At 41.9% G+C, this 19771-nt stretch overlaps 2 protein-coding genes across 3 annotated transcripts; both read right to left on the reverse strand.

The window, feature by feature from the left end:
• Positions 1 to 842: 842 nt before the first annotated feature.
• On the reverse strand, positions 843 to 5480 carry myoz1a (myozenin 1a). 2 transcript variants are annotated; one of them, XM_041050331.1, is made up of 7 exons: positions 5363 to 5480; positions 5230 to 5265; positions 3389 to 3475; positions 2537 to 2724; positions 1994 to 2261; positions 1724 to 1889; positions 843 to 1643 (listed from the first exon to the last, which is right to left on the reverse strand). In XM_041050331.1, exons 3-7 carry the CDS (start codon positions 3471 to 3473, stop codon positions 1409 to 1411), a joined length of 942 nt encoding a protein of 313 aa, XP_040906265.1. In that variant the 5' UTR covers positions 3474 to 3475; positions 5230 to 5265; positions 5363 to 5480; the 3' UTR covers positions 843 to 1408. The 2 variants fall into 2 exon arrangements, with proteins under 2 accessions (XP_040906265.1, XP_040906266.1); XM_041050332.1 differs by having other exon boundaries at positions 5398 to 5477.
• A 3852-nt stretch (positions 5481 to 9332) lies between these two features.
• On the reverse strand, positions 9333 to 19522 carry synpo2la (synaptopodin 2-like a). The gene is made up of 4 exons (XM_041049490.1): positions 19166 to 19522; positions 15833 to 15984; positions 15029 to 15747; positions 9333 to 13205 (listed from the first exon to the last, which is right to left on the reverse strand). Exons 1-4 carry the CDS (start codon positions 19265 to 19267, stop codon positions 10558 to 10560), a joined length of 3621 nt encoding a protein of 1206 aa, XP_040905424.1. The 5' UTR covers positions 19268 to 19522; the 3' UTR covers positions 9333 to 10557.
• Between the last annotated feature and the right edge of the window lie 249 nt (positions 19523 to 19771).

Here is a 19771-nt window from a genome sequence, read left to right on the forward strand (position 1 = left end):
TGCCAGGAAAAACTACTGTTTGCTGCAAGTTTTAGCCAGATGTGGAAATTATTTTACTAAAGTTCTGTAATCAGGTACTTTAAGTTTGTGTTACTCTGTTATTATGCTGCGTTTGTTTGAAAGCTCCAGTTACATTGATGATCAGGATTTTTCAAACAAAACACATTATCACCTTCTAAGATATGTAACTATATGCAGCGATATGCAGCTAAAACTTTAAAACGCAGCAAACACAGTAATGCATAAGTTTTATTAATCCCATTACATAAGACCACACTCTTAACTCTCAGTCCAAAGTGTACTTTTACTTTTCAAACTCCTAAGTACATTTTGCTGCTGATACCTTTGCACCTTTTTAAAATGATGGATTTGTCTTTATACAGTGGTACTTTTACACAAATAAAAGATCTAAATACTTCTTCCACCACTGGTTTTAGCCTACATCTTTCATGTGAACTAACAAAAGGAAACCAGTAATAATACTAAGACACTTTTTGAGTTGTCTTGCTGACTCTATGCTACAGATTGTTATCAGTGAGACACTTCTTACTTCTGTCATATACGTGTTACATTATAATACCACATCCTGTGCTGTATAGCAACACAATGCCACTGAGACTGTCCGTCTTTTGATTTTTAACTTTTTTGGTCACCAGTCATGAGAAAAGTCTGTTTTCTTTCACACTCCCTAGAAACGCAAGATCTCCTTTCATGCGCGGAGAAGATTGCTGAAATATTGGAAATTTGGGGAAACAAACAAACATGGAAAATTTAATTGGTAAGGATTTTCACACACACAGAATCACTTCACTTGATGTTTTAAAAACTCTACTGGAGGATTCTTACAGTTTTAAATGGTTTATTGTGGAGAAACTGTTGATTAATGATTCTATGCATGCATCATGAATTAGACAAGTTTGTAGCATTTTCATAGCTCAAAAGATCAGAGAATCTTAACAACAAAAAAGGCTTGGGGAAATAAATATGGTAACAAGTTGACATCAAGACAGCATGCACAACAGTAACATTGCTTAAATCTATCCTTCATACATGATTCATTCTTTCTTCATTGACAAAATCTGCTACTTTTCACAGACAACAACTTTTCTGACAAATCAAAGGACTGTTTAGACTCCACTTACGAACTTTACAAATAAACATTTGATGTTTTATCTCCCTGCAACGTCTAAGCTTGTTTCTTTGCCTTAAAACCAAATACAGAGCAAGATAAGAACATGACCACATTTGATGTACGCTTTCAGTTATCCACGCTGAGAAATTCAAATTCATCAGTATAACAGTTAATTGTAAGCTCATCTATGATGTGTGTGCGTGCTAAAGTGTATGTATGCATTCATGCTTCCGCGAGTGTGTGCACAGTGAACATTGTCACATTATGAATATTTTTTCACAGCTCATCAGTTTCTCCATCGAAGGGCACAGCATCGTTCTCCATATGAATGCTGCTGGGCTCGCTGCTGCCCACCCAGCCAATGGGAGTGCGGTTGAAGGAAGGCCGGCAGCCGATGTCATGTTGGTACACCACTGCAGGTTCAGGCTCCTGTTTGGATGCCTCAGAGTCTGGCAGCTGGAATTTCAGGAACTGGTTAGCCTTCTCGAAGCCGCCGTAGGGCATGGCAGACCTAGCAAAGCCAGGTGAGAGGATTAATAAAGCCCCTGTTTGTCATAAAGCACCTACAAAGTCGAGTGTTAAAGGAAGTACCTGTTGAAGCATCTGTACTTGGGCAGCTCCTTTCGCTCAATGGGACCGGGCATGGCTGCTTTCAGGGTGGCTAACAGACTCTCATCACCCTTCATTGCCTTCTCCCATGGCGACACGTACGTCTTCACATACATCTGCCTCTTTGATAAAGTATCACTTCCGCCTCCTGTGAAGGAAACATCTGTGGCTAGAGTATATAATGTGATATTTGTGGATCAATTATGTAGATGAAAATGTTCAATATTTTGGGAAACATGCTTGTTTACCAACCTTTTAGTGGAGACCACTCACTAGCTCCTTCTCCTTTTCCAAGGTCGCCACCACCCAGTCCTCCTGCACCTCCTACACCTCCTACACCTCCTGCTCCTCCTGCACCTTTGCTTCCAGGCTTTGGAGGAGGCACAGGGGCTCCTCCTACACCGTGTATCCCTCCATAATGCAGATGTTCAGCCTGCTTGCTAACAAAATGCCCACCAAGGTTTATCATCTGACCTCCTATCTGACCTCCCAGAGAGGGAACAAACTTCTGGAAGTTGTCCTGAAAGAAATGTGATCAAAATAACCTACCATGTGTCACACAGTACAGTCAGTAATGATCTAATCCATCACTGATCAGGTGATTTAAAGTTTAAAAGATTAAAGAAGTCAGTTTACAGATATCCCAAGTGTTATATTTTGTTCATATGGTTTTAATATGACAAAGTTTCTTCAACCATTGTAACATTTTACAAGTTCCAATGTTGTTACACAGTTTCCTTGTGGAATTTTTGGGCGTATTATTATTATTTTTTTCTCTATGAACTAGGCTCTCACCATCGACTCACTGCTGAAGACGTCTGGGTTGTTCTCATAGATGAACTTCTCCACTCTCTGCTGCCTCATCTTGAACATCTTGGAGCCTCGGTTCTTCATCAGGGAAAGCTCCTCCAGCATGATGTCTTTGGGAGTCCTGATCTTTGTTCCCAGGTCGAACTCCGATGCCTCTGGCTCCGACTCATACTCTAGGTAAGGGACATTCAAACAAAGACGTAATATTTGAAAATGTGAAGTGTTACTCAGAAGCATAGAAGGGTTAAATCTCTATTACCTGATAAATTGTAACTTTCACAAAGTAAATTGACCAGGGAGAAGATCACTCACATATTTAATCATAACGATTGAAAAGATTTGTCTTCATGAACAAAAATGCCTTGTTTGTCTTTGTGTGTCAGGATGCCAGTGTGAAAAGATTAGAATCACAAATCACAAAAAAACAGTGATGTTTAATAATTTTTAAAGACGTTTAAACTACTTGTTTAAGCATGTCTACAATATTTTCTCATTCTATGTATTTATTTGCATATTTCCTTTGAAATAATGATAATGATGTGACACTTCCCAACCATATTATTTTACACACTGACATTTAGTAACCTTTGATTCTACAAACTGAAACAGGTCAACCTAGAGTTTTATATATAGATGGTTAATTAATTTTGCTGCTGTTTTGGAGTGTGTTTTACACTTATCTTTGAATTTTATTGCAGAAGTAAACCTACAGTTACTATCACCTATCATCCATCTATTTATTTATACTGTGTTCATATGAAAGAGCTATACTGAGAAAGGCACCCCAACCATATGGAAATTTGATTTCATATTCATGTCATTTCATGTCAGCCTTACCATCCTGAGTGATATGTGATAGGTCAGTTATGATCTTGGAGGGCTTTTTCCGCTTGTTTAGGGGGGCAGGTGTTCCCAGAGGCATGACTGGAAGGCCAGGAAAGAACATGGTGTTAGCAGTAAGAATATTAGGGTTTCAAACATACAGAGAAAAAATCTAATTTGAAATTGAACATTTACTTTTTGAATATGTTCAAAAAGTAAATGTTCAAAAAGTAATTGAACATTTACTTTTTGAACATATTCATTAGGGACAGAAGCAATGAAAGTGAATCTCTGTGTCTCACAAGACAAAATCAAAGTAATTCCCAATCTATTTGATGATGAGAAATTAAATGCAAAAAAATTAAAAACACAAAAGCAAATGGTGCTCGATGCAGCAGCTTGAGGAAATTTTTCTTGATGTCATGAGTTATATCATTGTGTTGTATTTCACATAACATTGTGCCTATTCAAAGGAAATAACTGAAAGTAATATGACTCTGAATCTGCACAGTCACAGGTTCAGACTGAGCTTCAGATGCATTGAACAGAATGTTTTTGTTTTAGTTTTCAACCAGCTTCTCAAGATCACTCTTCACTGTCAACACCTACAGCCATCAACAACCCCTGAAAGTGAATCCACAAGACCTGAATGTAACACACACAGACGAGCCCTGCTCATTTTTCAAGTTCAAGGGGGATGTCAGTGCCCTCAGATTCCCCACATTCCCCAGTGAAACAGATGACTGCCCCAAAGGAAACGTATAGCTTAATGCGTGTTTCAGTTTTGTTTGGGGTCACGAGATCTAAACACAGACCACGTCAACATAGATAGAAGCATGCTGTGGTTTAGGTAGAAATTGGTGATCAATGGGCCCTGGTGCAATTTTACAGCAGTAAAAGTGGAGGTCTCAGGATCATAAAACAGCATTTGGCATTATTCATATCATCTGATCATATTCCCCAATCTGCAGCCTGCATGGGAACGTGTTGGCGGGGAAAGTGGGAGTCTCTGTCTCATCTGTCAAGATATGAATCACTGTTGACACTTATTAGCATAAATGACCAAATTTCTTCAACCTCCTAAGCCTGGGATGTGTGTCTGGTTCTTAAATTACCTTGTGTGTTTATGTTACATAGTTTTCTTGCCTTCCTACATGTATGTCAGCACCTACAGCTCTAACCTACAGTTTCTTTAATTCTCAGTCAAGTGGCAAAACATCACATCACATCTACTGGCTGTAACTCAATCCTCTGCAGCTATTTTTAAAAGCCATTTCCAGCCAAGACATTTTAGCGACGTGTAATGGCGTCATTCGACTATCAAATAGGCTTGACACAACCCTTAAGGACACAATACATACCTCTAGAAAACAATTGTGAGTATGTTTGTGAGATCTGGACTAACTCTGGCTGTTAACAGGGAATTTTGGACACCGTTTTAATTCCCTTCAGTAATTACAAGCTTAGGGACCCCTTGCACTCAGATTTACCACCCCCCTTGAGGATTTGGTAACACCATATAAAATCTCTGCAACGCCCACAGAGAGGGATGGTCAGCACATTCACCCATTCCTTTAGTCATTTTAAGATGTACCAAGAAAATCTAAAAGCAGCAAAGTGACTCAGAGCCATTTGTTGGTAGAATCTAAAGAATTCTCATCAAAAGCAAAATAATAATCTGGTTTGCTGAGTTGTTGAGATCTTCTTCCTTTCCCTTTTTTTTCAGCTGCATAGCACACAGAAATCATGACTGGGAATATGTTGCATGTCCCATTTTTGTAGTAGCCAGACTTCAAATCCAAGCTGTTGGTTGATTAGTTGTACAAAGCACATTGATGCGATGCAGATCCACTCACCGGGTTTTTGTTGTAATCCTGGGAGGAGAGACAGACCTATAAATATCAAACAGAGAAGAGGAGACCCAGGGCTCAATTCTGGTGAGCTCGATCACAAGTTTACAAATCCCTCAATGCCTCTGACCCTACGTACGGCTGGACCCAGGTCCCGAGAAGTCCAAAACCCACCCTGCACTCAGATGGCAGATCTTCCAGAGGGTTGGGGGTGTGGGTGACAGCAGTGTTGGTGTCAAGACGGGAGGAGGAGGTGGTTGAGCTTTAGGAGTATGAATAGGGAAGGGGTTGGGGGGGGGGGGGGGTGTTAAGGCGGGTGGAGAAGTCTCTGTTGGCCAGCTGAAAGTGCTGATGGTGATATTAAGGGAACAAAATCATTCTCACAGATGGCTCAGAAGCCTATATTTAGTAGCAAAGAACGAGGAGAACAGAACTCAGCTATAAGATAACCTCAAAGGGGGTGTGTTTGGGGTACACATAGAGACTGATAGAGAGGGAGAGTGGAGTATGTCAAGTGTACAGTGCAACTTTAAGGTTAAGTACATATGTGTATATTAGGGCCAAGTTTGTATTTCAAAGTGAGGGTTATCTCCTTTGCTCCCTGTATTACTCTAACCTGACATGAGATTGTCACATTTTCAGTTTCTCTGAAGCATCATGTGACTGGACATGATGGACATGTGGAGACAGAGCTGTGAGACACTCACTCGTCTTTGCATGGCTAAAACAGCTTGTACAAACACTACTGAAGAGCATCCAAAGGCCAATACCAATCAAAGACAAGGCATGTTTTATCTTTCTGTATCCTGTAGTTTTGAATATAGAGCATTGTAGTATGAATGCATGAAAACAATGTTCAACAATAGTGTGCATTTGTGCATTTTGTTGGCCATGGCCATCAGTCATAGTTTGGAAATACTGAAGTTATGAGTTCCCTGAATGACTCCAGTTGAGACATTAAACTGAGCTGACCTGAAGTTTAAGTGGTTTTATTTAAATACAACACTGAACCTGTCTGTGTATCTGTATAACTCATTATTTAGTTTTAAAAAAGCGGTATGTTTGTTAGACTGGAATCTGGACCATTGCCCAACATCAGTGGCTTTGTTTATCATAAATGGTTCATTTATATTTGGCTCAGGTCGAGCTTATTTTAAATGTGTTCTTGTCCGGCCTCCTCCTAAAATATCAGGTCTTGTCAGTAATTTTAGACCCAGATCTCCAAACTTCTATTTAATCCTAAAGTCAACATAAAGTTTTCTTTCGTCTGCTGTATGATCACTTCAATACAGTCAGCTCATAGTAAGTGAATTAGTTCACTCTTATTCACTCCTGCATCTGAGACCACATGGGGTCTTACATAAAGGAAAAAAGGCAACTCAGCCTTTGTTGTATGGGCCCCTGTTGGCTCTGGAGCAGCACACTAGATATTGCACTATTTTGTTTTAGTCTAATCTTACAGTTTCCATGTTATTTTAATGCTAGATCTATGTGAACTAGTAGCAAATGATGATGGTTATTGCTGTATTTCTAATAAGTTTATACTTTATTGATCCCTCTTGGGGAAATTACTCTCTGCATACTCTCTGCTCTCCTTGTCATTTTTTGTTATGCACATTTCCTCTATAGATCTCTGAGATAATTAATTCTTTGACAAATGAAGTACTGCTACCAAATTTTAGGATAAAGGGAAAGAGGGAGACAATTAGGGTCAACGTGACATCAAGAGAAGCGATGAATTAGAACATCTGATAAATTATTTGGTTATCTTACTCTTGTTCTGTTTCTGAAGAACTTATATGATTTCATGCACAAGTACTAGGAAAACTACAGTACGTGGTATTTTTAATACAGCTCGAAATAGAAACTTTCCAGAAGCCGAGAAGCCAGTTTTATTTTTTTTATTTGATCTTTTTTAAGCAGTTAAATTAAGAACAAATTCTTCATTACAGTAGCAACTTGGCAAAATGTCATTTTCACTATAAATAGTCTTCTGTTTGGATATTAACAGCCCTATATATAGGGACCGTGTGAGTGTGGAGGTTGGAAACAACATTCCCCTCTGACAGCACGCTCAGGCAGAGAAGAGCCCAAAGCAGAGTCCACAGTGCCTCTCAGTGGCAAATGTTCATGAAGACAAGAAAAAGTCCAATATTCCCATGTATGACCAGCTCCCATAGCATCAGTAAAATCAAAAAACTGATTTTTACTGATTTTGTTTGCTGTGATTGAATGGTGTATATAATGTGTATTTTAATACCTTAAAATGCAGTGATTTTACAGATGAACCAGTATTAACAGCAACTTCACAATTTCTGTTTGTGCACACACCTCTGTTTGATTTGATGGTTCTTTAGTGCAGAGCTATGTGTGTTTGCCAGACATCAGGCATGCCTAGTGAAAATGTAAACATTTGATGTTTGGCTTCAGGCCTCTGATAGATACTGTGGTCTGTCAGTGAGCAGGGGAGTCTCTCTGAATAGGAATTTATGAAAAAGACTGTTGAAATTCCTAATTTAGGTCCTGAAACTGCAGTTTCTCTGTTTTCTCTGCAGCTACCTCAACTAAAGTGGAAGATTAGGTGGTGATGTGACAGAAATGTGGTTAGATGGAAGTTTTCTGGATCTCACCCCATTTAGACACAAAGGTGAGTGAAGAATCTGACTTTTGTTCCGTTCTGTGCAGTGTTATTCAATGTTTTGTTTTCTTTTCTTTCTCTGTCTCTCTCTTTGAAAAAAGAAAACCATGAAGAAGGATGAGTTAACTTGGTAGGTCCTGAGAGAAAAGTAAACTTGGCTTAACCAGCAAGACAGATCTTGTTTAATGAAACAACCTTCAGAATTTACAAATTCAGGATCTGTCTTGGAAGTTGAAAGTAAAATTGTGATTAATTTTAGGTCAAATATCTGTCAGCTAAATACTGAGTAATGTATATTCATATGCAGATGGTCTTGATTGAATGGATGTCATGCTGTGGTAAAAATTAATATCAAATAGGTTTCCAATGTTTACTGGGGCTGTGTGTGTGTGTCCGTGTCCACACATGCGTGTGTGTTTTCTCCCATAAAAGAGGCTATAAAACATCTTTCCCTTTTGAGTGTTGTGGTAAACATATTTTTTTTTTTTTATTAAAACTGACATACTGTTACAGTTATTACACTGCTCATTTATTAATATTATCATTTAATACATGCATATACTGTATATTAAAAGAAAAGAGCAGGATCACAGAATCAACAACAGGGGGCAGTGTGAAGTCAGACATGTAAGACAACTGGAGAGCTTTCAAATCTAATTTTATTCCTCTAAAAATGTCTTGTCTCCTAGTCAGTATAAACTTCTACTCAGCATTAATAACACACATTTTCACACTTATTATTTAATCCAGCTACATTCAGAAATATGTATATTTCATATTTTACACCTCAGCGTATCTATATCCACAACCTAGATATTTCGTAGCCATGATATTATGAAAACAAGAAAAAGCTGTTAGAGAAATTATATTTTAAAAATGGTAAAAAATAACAAAAGTATCTCTCTAAGAATTCCATAACTGAAAACAACATATTCATTTCTTTGTTTCTTACTTGTTTCCATTAACATACCCAGTCTCTCAAGGTATTTAGCCATTAAATATGTTTATCCTTTACTTTTCCCATAGTTAATGGGAGGACACCAGCTAAATGTCTGTTCTTCTTCCTATCAGCTTCTGTAGCTTTTCCAATAAACATCAGGTGTCAAACTTTCTTGGCCATCATCCTTTAATTTCTACTGGCTGTGGGATTTCAAAACTATGTACAGTGGGGTCCAAAGGTCTGAGACCACTTTCCCACTGGGGAAAGCCTTTTGATCCCCTCTGTATAAGCAACCATAAGTCTCAGTTTTACTGATCATGACCATTTGTGTGAAATGGGCTGTCATCTAAAATGTTCCAACTGAGATCCCATTCGGTAATCTGGCCTACCTATGTCCTGCCCGTAGCCCCCCTCCACAGCCACTCTCATTCCTTAAGCCTTTTTACAAATGCTGGTGCCCCTCATTTCATCAACTTCCCCTTGCATCCCTTCAGATTAAATCACAATTAAACAAAACAAAATACACATTCCTTCATCTGTGTTATTTGTTTAATAAAAGTTAAAGAATTTACATATATCTGCAAAGATCACACTGATACTAAGGAGGCTCTGGTGTGCCTAAGTCGCGACTGGAAGCTGTGATATCAAGTGACAAGTGTACATTCAGTGACAGCCCGGGCACTTGTTGAATGTGACCCATGCTAAAAAGATAGCATTTCTCTCTGGCTGTAGTGAGCAGAGGTATTTGGCGCAACCTCACTAACACCTTGCAACCTTGTCTTCACATATAGTTTCATAGTGAGCTTAGGCGTTTAAAAACATTTTACAATTTTCAACTGGTCATGCATCATTTAAACCCTTGGAGACTAGATCGTCATGGGTTTCTTATTGATTAATCTACAGATTGGGTAAATTTAAAAAAAAAAAACATGTTGTGCACAACATTTAGTAGGACAAGTTCAGAATAACAGAATATATGTTTAAAGATGAAAGCCTTTATCCACCTCTGCCTGTCATCATACTACAACATACATCCTCAGTGATTTAATCCTATGGTCAGAATGGCAGCTATTCATTTTCAACATCTGTCAGACACTTCAAGTTTCAAAGAATAATTCAGTACAGGCTCTGTTTAGATGGTGTTTCTGCTAAATTAGTAGAAAGAGATCTCCAGTAGCCTTACACAAACCTCCTCCAGGACAGGCATATGGTGGACTATGCAGCATAGAGTATGTGCTAATATTCCTTATAATTATTATTATTGTCACTCAGATAAACGTGAATAAATGTGTTGGTTACAAAATAAATGTATTAAGCAGCATTTTGAGCAGCAAGTAGAAATTTATGATCTATTATCATTATTCAAGTTCTAACAAGTTCAAAACTTCACCAGCTGAATTTGTGGCTTAAATTAATGGATGCAGGGCTGCTTAAAATGAATCAATTTATTGATTAGGGAATTGCCCATTGTAATTGCCCAAAACCTAAGGTGATACAAAATTCTTTTTTTGTTCAACCAACCACCCAAACCCCCAAGATATTCCATTTACAGTGACCTAAGAAGGGAAAATCAGAAAATTTGTCATGTTTGATGGAGGCAGTTGCCTATAGGCATTTTTATTTGGCCTGAACAATGAACAAAATCATAAAAGTGTTGCTGACTAATTTTTTTTGTCAATAATCAACTAGTCATATCAGTACTAAATTAAAACTATGTGAAGATGCCCAAGGGTGATAGTGACTGTTCCACTGCTGATCACATTGCACCTGGCCTCCAGACACGGGGCTGGACGCCTCCCTTCGTGGCAACAAAACGGGGTTTGGGTGCCTGAACTGGGTTGGACTTTAGTGGGGGCAAGGAGGAAAGGATACTGAGCTCAGGAGCGCTCTGGAACTGCTTGGCTGCCTGGAGCCCAGTGGTGTAGGATACTGGAGTGTAAGGTGTAGGGACTGCAGGGGGCACAGGGTTTGGAATAGGGGTGGCAGAGAATTTTGGGAGGCTGGGCAATCCAGCTGGTTGGGTGGGAGGTGAAACTGGGGTTGGGACACTGACTGGTGCTGGTGTTAAATAAGGGGCTGGGCCTGGAGTGAAAGGAGCAGGAGGTGGGGAGGTCATTCCGGAGTGAGTCAAACGTTCTCCAAGGGTTGTAGCTGAACGGGGTGCAATGACTTTTGGAGCCAAGGTGGGAGCTGACATGGGTGTGGGTGTGGAGAATCGCTTGATCTCATAGACACGGGCTGTTTTTAGGGGTATCTGCTTAGGTGAGATTAATGAACTGCCCACCATTGTTGTTGAGTAATCACCCTGCTGCTGCCTCTGGGCCTGGTAAGAAGGCATGGCTGATAGATTAGTAGTACTGCCCCCATAGTTGAACATGGCAGAGTTGAGCTGGTAGGGCTGCCTTCTCATGAAATCCAGTGCTTTGATACCCTCTCTTTGTGAGCCTCCTCTGCCCTTGCTGTCTGGCTTGCTTGTATCCCTCTGAGGCCCCGTAGGGATAGAAGGGGCAAAAAGTGGATTGTACCCAATGGGTGGAGGGGCACGGACATTCGGGGAGTATTTCCACTGAGACGGAGTGGAAGGACTGAGGGAAGAGTCAAGGGGTTGGACTGCATTGTGCATGGTCACTTCCTGCTGGTAAGAGGTCTCAGGTGGGGTGTCCACTACATACATACCCATTCGGCTCTGCCTGCGGGCAAACAGCTGGGCTCCCTTACCCCCTGCTTGAAGAATCTGTGGGGCTTCGTGGATGACCCGAGGCTTGGGTGCCACTGGAGGAGGCACTCTCCCCATGGCAGCCTCACCATACCTCTCTTCTTCTGCTGCATCATAGTTAGCTTCAGCAGGTGTTTGCCCATGTTTGTATCGCGTGGACCTGTCATCCAGGTTCTGTACCATAGACAGTAGCTCAGGATTAGGGGAGTTCTTTTTGACATCTGGCATATTGAACATGGGTTTGACTTTGCCACTACGCCGTCGAGCCTCAAGTAAGATTCCTGTGCGACCTGATGGACCAGGAACAGGGGTTGGAGCTACAGCTTCTGGCTGTGTGACTGCTGCCACTTGAGCTACAGGTGCCATAGAAAATTGAGGTGGTGGTGGCTGAGAAACTGGAACTTGAAGTGGAGGCATTGAGGCAGTTGGGTCGGCTGAACCAGGAATTTGGGAAACAGGAGGAACAGGAGCTGGAACCACTGGTGCTTGTGGGGCTGGGGGTATGGAAGACATAGACATTGAGGGCACAGTTGCAAATGGAGCCTGATGAGCAGTAGTTATTGATGGTGCTGACTGCATTGTCTCTACTGAGGTAGAGATGGCTGGAGGATGAAAGGTAACTGGAGCCTCTGGTGTCGGAACAAAAGGACCTTGAGGTATGGAGGATGGTGGGGAGAGTGCTAAAGGAGGACCAGGAGGTAGTTGTGATATTACTGATGGAGCATTAATGGCTAGTTCAGCGGGAGTGGAGAATGGTGGTGGCACAACAGCTGCTGAGGCAGGACGCTGGGTCGTCTTTGTGACTGGTGGTCGGAACGTTACGGGGGCAGTCGCTGCTCGGATGCTGATGAAGCCAGGAGTGAAAGGACGTGCGGTTCTGTTGAGAACATTACTAGCAGGTAGTTCTGGTAATGGTGTTTCAGATGGTGGTGCAGGACTGGTCAGAATAGTCACTGAGGCAGTGGCTGGTTTGGGTGCCACAGATGGAGGTGACATCACCATAGTAGCTGTGCTAGCTGCAGAGTAGGATAGATCCCCATTAGACACCCCATGGGCACCAACTGCAACTGGACTTGGAACCTGGGAGAGTTCTTGCTGTATGGTTGTAGACCCAGGTGGTATTAACTGCTGAGGCTGGAGGTTTGGTTGCATTTGTGATTGCATCTCTGGATGCAGCTGGTAAATCTGAGCCTGCTCTTGGACCTGAGACTGTGGAGGAGCCTGAGGTTGTGCTGCCTCCACCTTCTTGGCATGCTCAGCAGCTCTCTTTCTCTGCTGCTCAAACAATTGGGCACCCTTGCCTGTAGTGTCACTCAATCCTGGACTCGGAGCGTCCTCTGCTCCATCCCCCCGACCTTCAATGCCTGCAGTTGCCCTTTTCTCCAGCATATCCAAGTAGTCACTATCCCATGTTGGGTCAGGAACAGCTGAGAAGCCATCCTCATCAAACTCTGATTCACTGCCAGGAAGTACCCCATCCTCCTCTTGTGAGTCTGGACACCTGTCTTCATCCACACTACCAAAGCTGGTGAGGGTGTACTTCTTAGAGCGCTGCCGCCTCTTCTTGAACATCAGTACTCCCTTGGAGTGAGGGTTGGGAGCATCAGTCAGCAGGGATGCAATTGTTCGACACTTGCTTTTGGCTTCCTTTACATGCTTGTCTTGCACTGTATCTCCTCGGTTCAATTCTGCAGGGTATGAAAGCCACAGCTATTAAGAATTATTGCACAATATCACAGCATAAAAACAGAATTAGAATTAACAGATTTAACCTTTAAACCAAGAACTGACTCTGGCATGAGTATCTAAACCTGTCCTGACCACCGTGCCTTCAACAGGCATTCATCTCTAAACTTGCTCCAGGAGCACTTCCTGGAAAATTCCAGGCAAGCCTTCAGCTTCTCACATTAGCTGGGGCGCAGGATACATTTGCACATTATTAGGCTCATGTACTCTGACATCTAACTTAAATATTTGCAAGCAAGTGAAAAGTTGCATGTTGTAGGTGACTGGAAGGAGAACTTCAAAGGCTAGCATAACATATCCTTTAACTTGTTATGGTATTAAGCAGATTATCAGAGGCAACCTAATTCTGTTACCCAAATATGCACTGCCGCGTGAAAGAGTTCTTAATTTGTCTATGACAGGGTTCCTAAGTAGGACATTAGAATGTTAAACCTGCGCTCAGTGATGGCAAGGGGGATTTACAAGAGTAAATTTATTTAAGTTCTTAAAACAGCCTGTTGACTTCAAATAGCCCATGGGCTTTCCGTGGACCTATTGTGGATGATGTGCAGGATGGTAAGTTGTAGAAAAGAATGCTTGATCACTTCCAGTGCTCTATATCTGTTGTTGCTTCATTGTATTTTCTTAATTTCTAACTTTTTGGTGTTGATGTTTGTGAAACATTAAGACATGATAGATTGATTTTTCAAGCTTCAGTAACTAGAAACACTACAAAATATCAGCCTGTTATTTGTGACGTTTTAGAGACGCAAAGAATCTTCAACTTCAAGTCCCAGTGACTGTTCTCGTTTATATCTGAGACCACCTTGTCTCCCAGTTCAAGTGAAGCACATCTCTCTCATTTTACAGAAACATAACAGCACTTTTGTCATTGTGGTGAGAGCCAACCTATGCGATATTGAATGGTGCAAAACAGATCATGCTTTCGCTCTTTCATAAATATTTCACAAAAAAGCAAAACAAAAAGGCAGCAAGAGAAACAGAGAGAGTAGAGAGGGAGGGGCAGGGAAATTGAGAGTATCCCTGCTTTGCCATTTGATACCTGAAAGCAGCTGTAGATGCTTTTCAGTGCTGCTAGACTGAACACTGGGGTTTTTACACACATAACTGGAGGTAAATATAGTAAACCATACCAACCATGCTCTCTTCAGAAGACTTAGCTTAGGTTGACATCCACTCATACTGGACTAACACAGTCAATGGGCATAAAAAGGTTTTGAGCTGTTCTAAAACTTGCCTCTGCTTATATAATGTAAATATGTATTTTTAAATAGGAATGGGTTTGCTACTAAATTAAGTTAACTGTGACTGTAATTGTTTAAACAGCCTAAAAGGGTGTTGAGATGAAATGTTGTGGTGTAGGTGGCAGTATTGTCACTCTGGTCTTCAGTCTGTGGAGAGCTTCAACAAAGACATGTACTGCACATATAATCTGTGCCTTGAAAGGTAAAAAAAAAATCACATTGGCATATAAAGCTCTAGTTTTACAATGAGAACTTTTCCTGTTTATGGGAACTCAGTGGATCAGCTGATCTTCACTTCAGTTCTGTATTTCTGTTCTGTACACGGTAATGACGCAGTGGGATATGCAAATACATAAGGCAAAGAACCAAAAAAGTATTCTTGAGAAAAGGATTAAAATATGGGGAATCTGTATCAGCTCCAAGACTTAATAACGTGATGACAATTATCTGAGTTTGAGTAAGAGTGGAGAACCTATGTGAAGCACAGGACAATGAGATTGTTCTTTCATAGCTATACTTACTGGCTTGTTTGGCCTTTTCCATGTAGGTTGTTGTAAGCTCTTCGTCTATGGGTTTATTCACAGGACCCACCATGGGTACAAGCTGGTTGCGGGAGCCCAGCATTAAGGCCTCCTTTGCCCTCTCAGGGGAAACCAGTGGCACATTGGCTGGCTCTAGAAAGCCACTGTCCTCTTCTTGCCCTCCATCCCGTGGCCCCTGGTCATCTGCTGAGGAGATGATGGAGGAGGTCTCAGTGGATGTCTGGGAGGACCACATTCCTGGAACAGAAGGCTGGTAAATCACCTCCCTCCTTGCCACCCCCGGTAGCCCCCCTCCTGCATGTCCATCTCCCCCGCGTCCATCCAACAAAGTGGGGTAAACGTGTGCATCTGGAGCGCTGTCATAGCCACTCATCTCTGATGTCTCACCGCCCTCAGGGGAGGCTCGTCCTGTCGGTTTCCCAGGGTTGGAGTTGCTGGGGCTGCGACGTTTCTGCCGGCGCTGCCTCTCATAGCCCGCCACGTCTGCATCACTGTCAGTCTCACCATAGTAAGCCTCACTGCCAGGTGGAGATGTCAAGCCACTGGTCAGGGAGGAGCGGCTACGGTGGACCTCACGGACAGGTGCATGGTGGGGGTGAGAGGGTGACATGGCACGCAGAGCAGCGCGGTACTCTTTGTCTATACGGGGAGATGGGGCACGGGTCACAAGCACCACAGACTGAAAACCAGCAGGGGCCCTGCAAACAAGTAGAGGGTTTAAAATATTGATGTTTTCTGGATGGTTTATCATTAGAAAGCATATAATACTTTTGTTCCTCTGACCTTTTGACCCGGATGTGTAATAACCCAGAGGAGCTGTCTATGAGGTTCATGGCCTGGGCGTGTGATAGCGTTCCACATGGCTGTTCGTTGATGGACACCAGCTCATCAGCCTCCCGCAGCCCAGCCCTGCACGCCTTGCTGCGTTTACGTACCTGAACAAGCACAGGAAAGCAACATTTCAAAAACTGACACAGACGACAAAAAGCTACAGAAATGTTGATTTTTGATGGGCTACATCACAAATATGTTTTGTAGTCTTTTGGTCAAGTGCAATACAAATCTCAAGTCCTTCAAGAGACATCTAAGTCTCTCATATGTCTCAAGGGCACATCTCAAGTCGCATGTCAAGGCTTTGATGGCAAGCCCAGGGCCCAAGGGATGCACGTCTTTCACATCTGAATGCTGACATTTAAAGGCAAGTGCATTTCCCTGTTCTGTTATAATACTGTTTTCAAACTGCCAAAAACCAAAACCCTTCTGCACAAAAATGATCAAGGTATGTTCCTGCTTGATCCTGATGTATTTATATTCTATTGTTCCAGGATTTTTGAGAATGTGATGTTTATAATTGCAAGTCTCAAGTCAGTTCCTAATGAAATTTAAGTCTCAGTGAAGTTGAATTTCAGGGCAACTTGTCAAATCCAAGTCTCAGGTCTACAGCTCTGACATGAAGAGCTGTGTTATAGAGGATGCTAAGACAACTGATTCTTTCCCTGCTGTTTTATTATTTGCCTTAGAATTGCATGTTTGGCTTTTGTAACCTGACAGAACTGTGCTGCTTGCTTGTCTTGGCTTGTGATAGTGACTGACACAGAGCAGATTTTGTCCTGACAGCTTGATCTTGCTGCGGACATATGCCACATATTGCAGCTCAAGTAGGGCACTCATGCACACTTTAACAGGGAAATGCCAGCCAGCAGCCATCTTCATTTGGTGCTTTGCTATTTGTGCCCTAGGTCTGTCAGGACCACAGAGTTATGCCCTTCCTAAATTGCCTCAGGTCTGTTCTTGTCATGTCAACATGTCCCATAAAAAAAATCAAGGCAGATGTCTGAGAATGTTCAAAGACAATGACTGCAGTATTGATTGCACTCACAGAGGGTACTGCCATGCATTGTCTGAATGTTGCATGTTAGATTTCAGAGATAAGGAAGATTTGCTTTGGTTGGCCTAATTAGTTTTCTTTCCAGCTATTCTGGTTTGCCTGTAATGAAATCCCACTTCCCCATTTAGCTAAGCCTTTCAAAGTGGCCTGTGCATGCGAGTGGTACAGGATGTCAGTTATTCATTCAGTCAGTCACCTTGTGGTTGCAAGTCATAACAGTTATAATACCCTTACATGCTCGCGCGCGCACACATACACCACATGGACTGATACAAAAATACACATAAACTTATATAAATAAACAAACCCTCACTGACACACCAGCTCTTTCAGTGAAGCCCCGAACTGCTCCACCTGTTAGGGACGGTGCAGTATAAGACCTGACAAGATTACGCCTTCCTGCTCTCAGGGGTGAAGGAGCACACTGTTTTGGATGGTCAGACAGGAACAGCTGTTTACTGCCGTGAAGGTGATTCGCTGTCCCGTGGCTCTCTTGTGTACATACCACTACATTCTGCTTTAGTCAACTACATGTGGGATTTTAAAGAATGAACATTCCTTAGATGCTAAGCTGTTTTGTGAAGGTGCAGGTGCATGATCCATTCCACAATTCGTTGTGTTGAGCAAACTGTTCAATCACATTGACCCACCAGAGGGACAGTCATTAAAAACTCTTTTATTTATTTTATGAGAACAACCCCACAAAACTTCATTTTTTATTTTTAACACCAATTTCAAAGACACAAAAATTGTGAAGATAGATTTTTGCGATATGTAAACAAAATTATAAACAGGATTATAAAATTGTAAAACTTCACTGAACAGCAGTCCATGTACAAACATAGTGTATGAGGTTAATTTTTGAGTGCTGAACTGAAACACACACCTTGGCTGACCCCGTGACCTGCTGCTTCTCAACCAAAAATAGCCAGGAAAAGTAGTTCTGCCCAGTCAACAATTACTGAAAGTGTGTGTGGAAACGTATGTTTGTGTGATGTATGTACAGGTGTGCATGCATAATGTCTGTGCAGGTATGCTATTACCCAAACTACCACATCCAGAAATATGATCTTTCTATATAACGATTTAATTGGAGAGAGAGTCTCTTTGAACAGGAAGTCATGTCACAGATGGTTGATGACATAGAACTGATCCAATAGATACCAAAGAGGATCAGTGTAAAGTCAGAAAATGTAATGCTTTTGTTAATTTAAAAAAAAAAAATTTTTTACTTCTTCTGCTTTACCTCTCAGAGGCGGTAATTTCTCCTGCGTGTAAGCCTAATTAGTCCTTCTGTCCTGTAGGTATTCCACTTTGGTTTACACATTCATCAATACATTCTCAGAAGGAGATCAAGATTCAAATCTGGACTCCCTCAGTGGTGCCAAATGAGGGCATAAAATTCTTCTCCATGAAGAATTTGCTCTAGGTGAGTAAAGTGAGCTGAGAGCCTCCATATGAGAGTTGAGAGGTTGAATGTTTCCTTTACACAGTGAATATTGTCTTGCAGTTAATTTAAGATGTACATATAAAAGTAGTCTGAAACTAAATCCACTCATTGCTCACCTGTGTGATTTCTACTCTTGCAGTGATGTTTCCAAATCTCTCAGGTAACTTGCCAGCTTAAACATGACCAAGCACGGCTTGTGTGATTTCAGTTTCTTACTGAAATGATGACATAGTGGAAACATGCTAGTTTAGCAGCACAAATCAGATCATGGTCATGGGTGATAGGTGTGTAGTATCCAGAGGCCCCTCACAATAAAGATATATAAAAAGTCTATAAAGCAATGACCTTAATGTACCAAAAATCTCTTCAGGGTACACATCCAACTCCTCAAAGCAAAAAGTGTCAGTAAGTGGCACAAAGTCAAAGTTATTTGTCATATTTTCCATTCACCATAGGCTTGAGCTTTACCCACTTTAATTGGAGAAGCAACATTCATTAGAAGATATGCGTCAGGGTTGCCCTACATTCCCAGCTGAACTTGAAGTTTAAAGTTCACCGTTCTCAAACAAGATGATGACTCACATTCAGGCCCCAAACCAAACAACGCGGTGGCCAATATTCCATCTCAACTTTGTTCACAGCTCCTTAAATCTCTACCTAATATATCTCAGCTGAAGTTTCACTTCTCTTTTGTGAGATTGTTTTCTACTTTCTGCTTTCAACTCAGCAAATTGTGAATTGACCATTTCTGTCCAACCTGGTGTGTGACCTGTCTTACCTTAGCCACCTGGAGCGGTTTCTGATGTTCCAAGCCTCCCTGGAGACGAAAGCCCCATGGCGCTCCACCAGACAATGTAATAATCACTTCCTCTGCAACCATTGTTCTTCTCTGTCTGTCTTTCTTTTCTTTTTTTTTAGCTTTTCTTCTTGTTCTTATTTCTTTTCTGCTCCTCTTTTGTTTTTATAATTTATCTGGGGGGCCCTCAGTGCGTTGGCCCCATGGTCAGCAGTCAGGGCCCCCTCAGAGAGCTCTGACCTGCTCTTTGCCTGCCACACTGTCCGGGTGCTGACTTCTCTCTGAGTCCAGCTCCAAGGCCAGTGCTCACACCTGAACACACACATGCACACACACACACACTTGTGTGTGCCCACCCATACCCAGAGTGGGCCAACTACCATAGCCAAGGGAGAGAGAGAGGGAGAAGGGGAGAGAAATATGATGGGACAGGGGTCTGTGTCTGCTTACACTGAGGAATGCCTGCCCCAAATGAGCGAGGGGAGGGTCCAACACAACACTTGTCCTGTCACTCAGACCTGTGGCAGTGGGTTGCTGATAGCCCCTCCAAAAATAGGACACCGCCATCACCTCCACTGCTTTGCCTGC

The sequence above is a fragment of the Toxotes jaculatrix genome, chromosome 11 (genome assembly GCF_017976425.1).
Source record: "Toxotes jaculatrix isolate fToxJac2 chromosome 11, fToxJac2.pri, whole genome shotgun sequence".
NCBI classification, from domain to species: domain Eukaryota; kingdom Metazoa; phylum Chordata; class Actinopteri; family Toxotidae; genus Toxotes; species Toxotes jaculatrix.